At 29.7% G+C, this 8,419-nt stretch overlaps 1 protein-coding gene across 1 annotated transcript; it reads right to left on the bottom strand.

The window, feature by feature from the left end:
- Positions 1-297: 297 nt before the first annotated feature.
- Positions 298-1,042, bottom strand: LOC131595840 (uncharacterized). The gene is made up of 3 exons (XM_058868343.1): positions 808-1,042; positions 525-660; positions 298-457 (listed from the first exon to the last, which is right to left on the bottom strand). Exons 1-3 carry the CDS (start codon positions 1,040-1,042, stop codon positions 298-300), a joined length of 531 nt encoding a protein of 176 aa, XP_058724326.1.
- Positions 1,043-8,419: the final 7,377 nt, after the last annotated feature.

Genomic DNA, 8,419 nt, shown 5'->3' with positions numbered 1-8,419 from the left:
TTAAAAGATGTCTAATGGTTCAATTCACATTAGCAAATGGTTCTATTTAAAACAAAACTATTCCAATAATGGTTCGGTACAGTTCGAAGTAATAGTTCTAAACTCAGAGAAGCCATTAACATTAGAACAAATGACATGAATCATATTTTGTGAATCACTCTCGAAAGTAACATACTCTAGATGCAAATTAATAGCACTAAGGATGGCTTCTTTGAGGGCCAAACCTTCCGCTTCCAGAATTGGGTAGGAATCAAAATCCCAAGCGGTACCAGCAGAGATGAAATGCCCCAAATGGTCTCAAATACCCCAACCCCTATTAGTAGTACCCCGGTTAATATTAAATCCTGCGTTAACATTGCATTTTAATCTGCCTTCCAACAGAGGGATCCAAGTCAGCGGATGTTGAGGCACTTGTTCCCGATTTCCATTATCCTGAGTCAAAAACCACTCTTTCCAACTACAGAAAGCATGCAAACCAAGTTTAGAATAAGCATCAATCTCATTGTTCCAAATCATATTGTTACGTTCTCCACAAAATATCAACCATAACCGCAACTCTCCCTGCCAGCATACTATCCTCTCTACTACAGATATCTAGAAGAAAAGAAGCAACATCATCATGATAATTAATAATACGGGAATCAATAATATTGGACAAACCTGCCGATTGCCAACACCGATTAGTCACCAAAAACCCAAAGAAAACATGCCACGAATCCTCCATTTGATTGTGACAAAAAGGACACGTGACCAGGCAAGATACGTGATGATGAATCAACCTTCTTCTTGTGGGGAGACAATCTCTACAAATCCTCCAAATAAGATGCTTAACTCTCTGAGAGGCCTTAATATTCCATAGACTACACCAATCCCCTTCCACGCGATTGAAATCCGGAATACCATGCATCTTTATCCACAATCTATACCCCGAACGCACACTATAGCAACCATCTTTCTCCTCTTTCCAAATCCATTTATCTTCCACGACATCCTCAACCAAAGGAGTTTGAAGTATATCCTCTGCAACCCCACAATCAAACATATGCTTTATAGCATGGACATTTCAATATTTACCGAATGACGACAAAAGCTCACTAACTGACATGCCATAAACGCCTTGTTGTTGGGGACCTCTCACCATACCTTCATTCAACCCTCTGATTCAGGACTCCCCCATAACTGGAATGTTCTTCCCATCACCAATACTCCACCTACAAAAAAGGGTTAACAAATCCTTAGCTTTCCAAATACTTCTCCATACAAAACTAGGATTAGTACCGATATTAACATCGAAAAAAGACGTATGAGGAAAATACCTTGCTTTATAGATTCTTGACACTAATGAGTGCAGATCAGATAAAAGGTGCCACCCTCTCTTAGCCACCATAGCCAAATTAAAGGACCTAAGATCACGAAAGCCTAACCCTCCATCCTTTTTGGAACCTGTCAATTTGCCCCACGACATCCACCTGATACCATTTTGGTTATTTTTTATATCATACAGCATTGGTAATTTTTCATAACTATTATTAGCATCATATTTCTCACTTAGAATATTTTATATTATTATTTATCATTGTATTTTTTTTACTAAAATTAGAAAATATCTCAATGTACCTCATAGATCTCTAACACACCGCGCGAAATTCTATTTTTGTCTACCACTTTCGTAGATGTATCCGGAAGCACCCCATTTTTATGAAAAATTTAGTTTTTTTTCCGTAGATGCATCTACTGAAGTGTTAAAACATAATGAAATTTCAATTTGAGATTTTTCCAAATAATGGAGAAAACAATTTGGAATTTTTTCAATTAATTGGGAAAATTCCAAGTTTCACTACGGAAGCCTTAAAATATAGTGAAACTTGGGATTGGGAAAATCCCAAATTAAATTACAAATTAATTATTGAAAAAATCACAAATTAATTTATCAATTAAGTTAATCAATTCTTCCATAGCTATATCTACGGAAAGGTTTGAAAAGCGAATGTTATGTAGATGTATATATGAACATTGTGATTTTCCCAATAATTGAGAAAATCCCAAATTTCACTGTTTTAACGTCTGCAAATGTATCTACGAAAAAAATTATTTTTTAAAAAAAAAAAATACTTCCAGAAGTACATCTACAGAAGCACGAGGACATTTTAGTCAATTTTGTAATACGTAAGAAACACATGGAATGGAATCAGAAATTGTCTAAAATTAAACCATGATCATGAGTATAAAGGAATGACGGAAAAGAGTTCCTCAAGAGTGGATCCAAACATCCATAATTTAAATCAAAGAGAATTTCTATCAATCAAAAGGAATCAATGCACTTCATACAAAATCTTCATCCATTTTAATCAGGACCGACCGTAGGCCAGGGCAAGTAGACTCACGGTCCAGGGTTTTAAAAAAATGAGGGCCTCAATTTTAAGAGGTGCAGTTAAAAATTTTAAAAAATAAATATATTGAAATAAATATATATTTGTTAATGAAATTTTAAACATAATTTTATTCGTACACCAACGGATTGGTTCTTGGTTTGCTGAGCATAAATATATATTATACTATTATCACTTTTTTTTCCCGAAACTCATTCATCATAGGGATGTCAACGGGGCAGAGATTGTTCGGAGGATGCTTCTCCGCTCCCCGCCCCGCCCCCAAATTTACTCCCCATCCCCATCCCCAATCCCCGCCACGGGGGAATATTTCCCCCCATCCCCATCCCCACGGATATTCACGCAGATCGAATCTTAAGAAAATTTCTACACTTTTTGATCAATATGACACTTGTATTTTGTTATTTTTTTCCGCTTTTTTTAAAACGCATATATTTGCATCTTTATTTTATAAAAAAATCAAAATACATCTTGCATCAATAATAATTAAATAAAGCAAAAGAACTTGATGTTGCTAATATTTTTGATGTAAAATAAATAAATAAATAGTAACATAACTTCTTGCTACCGTGCTTCCACTAATTTACTACCACAATACCGATGTCGTCCACCGCAAGTGGTTGATGTCGTCCACCGCAAGTGGTTGATTATGTGTGGCAAATCTATAACTTCTAATGACTTTTCATTTCCCAATACATTAATATTTTTCATGTAAAATTATATTATATATATATATATATATATATATATATATATATATATATATATATATATATATATATATATATATATATATATATATATATATATAATATAAAGTATAAAAATTAAAATATATCGTCAGAGTCGGGGAATCCACGGGACGGAGGATACTTTCTCAATCTCCGTCCCGAAGTGTTATCGGGGAAACTTTTCCCTCCATCTCCATCCGCAGGGGAAAAAAATCCCCAACTTTGAATCTCCGTACAGATATTCCCCACAGGGATCCCCATTAACAGATCCAATTGACATCCCTAATTCATCATAATGTCCATTCATATAATTTTGATAATAGTATTAGAATTGGAAATGTATCATAGCATGTCTATCCAGGAATGACTTCCTAGTTTATCAATGATAAAGTCAATTTAGATTTATATTACATTCTAAAAGGTAGAATTCACTCCGTATAAAAAATAAATACTATAGTCAATAACATTTTTTTTTATAAAATAATAACTTTTAATTTTAATATGTATGTATGTATCAAATACTATTAGTAGTATATTTAAGGACACGTGTAATAGTTTATAAAAAAATAGATACAATTGACAAATTTATTAGACCCGTTTGATAAGTAGATTCTACAAAATTATCAATCTTTCTCAAAATCAATATATCTAACTATTATAAATTTAAATTAATTTTTAATAAATAAATTATATTTCATTTAAATTTTATTTATTAATAATTCCTAAAATAATATTTAAATAAAATAATAGTGTCATTTATACTCTTTAATGATTTTAATCAAATTAAATGAATTTAATTTGAATGAAAAATTTCATTATTTTAAATTAATGTACCTACCTACTGTTACATTTTGGATAGTTACCTTGGAGATTGATTTGAATTCATGGAAATTGATTAGAAACAATTATTTAATTTTGTTAGTTTTTATGAATTGATTTAGTGGTACCATACATACAAATGTCCATATATATCAAATATGAGAAGCATTGGAGAGAGGGTAAGAAACACAATTTTACACCTACAATGATACAATTTTAACTTAAATTATTTCACAAAATTATTTCTCTACACAAAATTATTTCGAATTAAAATTTATATTTTTGCAAATTCTTTATCATTGATTTATTGAGAAAAATCTGTTAAATCCCGAAGGTTAACGTATTACGCGGAAAATTATTGAGGACACCGCTATTAGCGCGTCTCGGATTAACTTATCAGTTCTTATTTTACATGTCTTCGTAACATATCTAACAACATTGACTACTTAAAATAATAATTAAAATTATAAAATTATTTTTTTAAGACTTAATTACAATTTTGGTCCCCCTATTATTATTTTTTTTTGATTTTGGTTCCCCTATTTTAAAATCTGGAATTTTAATCCCTTTATTTTAGTTTTTTTAAAAGATTTTGGCCCCTTGTAAATTCGAAGGCAATTTTTAATAAAATGAAACTCAAATTGATGACATATTCAACATAAATCTTAAATAAAATTAGTTTTTTTTTGAACAGTCTGACACGTCATCAATGAGCGTCATTTCATTTAAAATTGCCTTTAAATTTGTAGGGGACCAAAATCCTCAAAAAACTAAAACATAAAGACTAAAATTCAAGATTTTAAAATAGAGAGACCAAACACAAAAAACGGATAACAAAGGACCAAAATTGCAATTAAACTTTTTTTTATGTTGGGGACTATTTTTTTCTGCCATGGACCTCTAAAATGTGGGGACCGACCTTAATTTTAATCCGGGTTTGAAAGTTACCAAAACCAGAGCAAATCTTAATTTGCACGAGTACTTTTATTTGATATTATATATATATATATATATATATATATATATATATATATATATATATATATATATATATATATATATATATATATATATATATATATATATATATATATAAAATATAATATAATATAATTTGTTTAGATATTCATAATATTAAATTATAAACATAATTGTATAAAGAATAATGATATTCATGTATTTGCATAGGTTAAAATAATTTTGTATGTTGGTTTTATACTCAAGTGCATATTGAAAGCAATATTTATAAAAAAAATATTGCGTGAATTTAATTGATCGTGTCCCGTTACAAATTTATTTAATACCATATAAATTTTATTTAAATAAACATGTAGATATTTTATTGATAGTGTCTTGTGAGAGAAATAAAAATTTTGACATTTGAAAATAAGAATTTTATGTCTCAAATAAAACCAATTGTTAATTAAAATAAAATATGTATTTTACTAATATTTTCCAACGAGAAAATAGAAATATTGACATTTGAAAATAAGAATTTTGTGTTTCAAATAAATATAATGTTAACCAAAATAAAATAGGTATTTTGCTGATAATGATCAGTGAGAAAAATAAAAAATTGAAAATATTTTTTTTTAAAATTATGAAAATTTTGAAATTTGAAAATAATATTTTTAATAATTGTTAATTCAATTTATTAATATATTTATATTTAAAAAAAAGAAAAAGAGAAAATTGAGAGAGAAAAAATTAAAATGAAAGTGAAAATATTGGAGAGAGAGAAAAGAAAAATGATAATTTGAAATGTAAAAGATTGAGGAACATGTGTTGCATTTTGGTTTGTTTGGAAGTTGAATAAAATGGTTGGATTATGAAAAGACAATTTAATCCTTTTTGCTTTGTAAATTGTTGAAACAAAAAGGATAATTTAGGTAGAATGATGGACTTCTTTTTTAATAACTTAATAGTAGATTAATTGCAAGAAACTTGATAATTTATTAATAATTTCATAATCTCAATATATTAAGTAATCAGTAAAGTTTGTCTATAAGCAAGAAAATCTAGCGTCTCCAATCAGATGAAATTTATTGTACTGTGTGATTATTTAATACTATAAATTATAAACATTAATTAAATAAATAAATATAAGATTTTCAAAACTTAATGAGATTCCAGAAATTTGATTTAATGGATTTTGCAATGTTGATGACTGTTGTAACCTATATTTTCAAAAACGCGTAATTTGAAATAAAATTTTAAAGTAACTTGATTCAGTTTATAATATAAAATTGGTTTGTAATTACAAATTGATTTTAAACCATACAAACTAGTTTAAATTGGTTTATATCCGAACTAGAATTGTTTTACCCGTTAATTGACCTTTTATTAATGTGGTTATCACAAACTGAATTGCACTAGTGATGCACTGACAGTGTAAAATATTTTTACACGGTCAACCAATCACCACACATGTATTCAATTAAATTATTTTTTTATTTAAAAAAACTTAATGACATGACACATTTATGATTTTCTATTGGATGACAGTGTAAAATTATTTTACACTGTCAATGCACTACCTTTTAACTCATTGCACTATTTATGTGGTCAGTTCAATGCAGTTTATGAATCGGGAACACCCCAAGTCGAAGGTATGCAATGGCGAATAGTGAAGATGTCTTTTTCCGTTGTATGCACAACATGTTTACCTCTTTTTCTCTTAGAAAATGTGGCATGTTTACCGATTACTTAATATATTAGGATTATGAAATTATTAATAAATTATCAAGTTTCTTGAAATTGATTAATCACAATAAAAATAGAAACTTATTGTACCGTGTGATTCAGGGCCGGTGTAACACCCCATATCTACCCGGCAATTATAATGCGGAAAATATCAGAGTATTTAAAAATTTCTCGACAAACAAATGAGGCGTCACATATTCATTTAACAATAAATCACATCATCGCATTTAGCGGATACATAGCACTTTCTTTGATCAATAAAATAAATACTCAGCATATAATACTCTTCAAAACAAGGTAACTTCTTTTATTAGAATATAGAGGAATCATAGTTCTCAATCTTTGAATCAAATAACATCTTATTTAGCTAAGATAAAACAATAAACAACAACAATCATAAACATCATAAATCATTCCCCCGAGTGCTACGTATCAGAGCGACAACCGACTCGGTTAACGACAACTAAATCTTCATACTTGAATATCTCCATGTTACCAATATAAAGTCAATGGCGAACAAGAGAAAAGGGTGAGATATCAAATCATATAAGTGAGCGCATGATAAATTGTATATTAGGATCCAGGCATATATAGTCATCACATCTCAAGTATTAATATTGCTATACACTTCATGCTTTCACTAATTCACAAATCTCACATACTTTACATCTCACAACAAGTCACCATAGATCATATTCACATCAATTACATATAAATCTCATTCATTTACTTTGCAAGCTAATTCACGATACATCACATATAAGTTACACAAGACATGTTCAGTTAATCGCATTCGCAAGTATTGATATCCTCATACTACTCACAAAATCATCTATTCACATTCTCACATACATTCATCATTTAACAAGTCACGGAATACAATCACGATATAGTCACAAAACGTCACAAATATGAATCACATAATACACATGGGACATGACTCATGTATATGTATGTGGTACCAATCGGAGCTTCAGCCCCCGTCACCAATTGCCATTTGGCCCGTCATGTTTGCCATAGTTTTCAGGTTGTCACATAGTATGCATATGGAATGTGACTCGACAAACAAGAGAACACAACATACTTATCAAAATCACATATCGTCACGAAGCATAAGCCTATATCACAATCACATTACCATTTATTCGAGGTAATTCACGTCACTATAATATTTCACCTTCATTTAGTCACAAAATCATCATCACATATATATATATATATATATATATATATATATATATATATATAAAACATCACGTATTACAATTCATCACAAATATCGTCATGTTTCGACAACTCGGCACAATTACTCTGTTTCACGAACTAACAAAGTCATCATAACAAATCGACACATCAAGCCAATTCAAGGATAGTCTTATAACCCTATATAACTTAGTCTTTGGTTTAATCACTAATGTATTACAACTAACCAAAATCATTCACCTAATATTCTCTAATTTACATATATCCTACGTCACTACTGAAGGGTAGAAAAACACTTAGAAAGGGGGGGGGGTTGAATAAGTGTAGTTTCAAAACTTGTAAGATAAAAACAACTTGCACAATTATTTTTATTCTGGTTCGTTGTTAACTAAACTACTCCAGTCCACCCTTGACAAGGTGATTTACCTCAACCGAGGATTTAATCCACTAATCACACAAGATTACAATGGTTTTCCACTTAGACAACTTCTAAGTCTTCTAGAGTATTCTGATCACAACCTGATCACTCTAGGAACAACCTGCTTAGATACCCTCTAAGACTTTCTAGAGTAT

This window comes from Vicia villosa, linkage group LG1, assembly GCF_029867415.1.
Source record: "Vicia villosa cultivar HV-30 ecotype Madison, WI linkage group LG1, Vvil1.0, whole genome shotgun sequence".
Classification (NCBI taxonomy): domain Eukaryota; kingdom Viridiplantae; phylum Streptophyta; class Magnoliopsida; order Fabales; family Fabaceae; genus Vicia; species Vicia villosa.
The sequence above is the reverse complement of the archived record's forward strand: the minus strand, read 5'-3'. Positions and strand labels throughout refer to the sequence as shown.

What these genes read in the sequence shown, in the direction of transcription:
- LOC131595840 (XM_058868343.1), bottom strand. Translation starts at nt 1,042, where the DNA reads ATGTTTGATTGTGGGGTTGCAGAGGATATACTTCAAACTCCTTTGGTT. An exon ending in GCATCTTATTTGGAGGATTT is followed by an intron (nt 661 to 807) that starts GTAGAGATTGTC and finishes GGCAATCGGCAG; the next exon opens with GTTTGTCCAATATTATTGAT. An exon ending in GTTGATATTTTGTGGAGAAC is followed by an intron (nt 458 to 524) that starts GTAACAATATGA and finishes TGCTTTCTGTAG; the next exon opens with TTGGAAAGAGTGGTTTTTGA.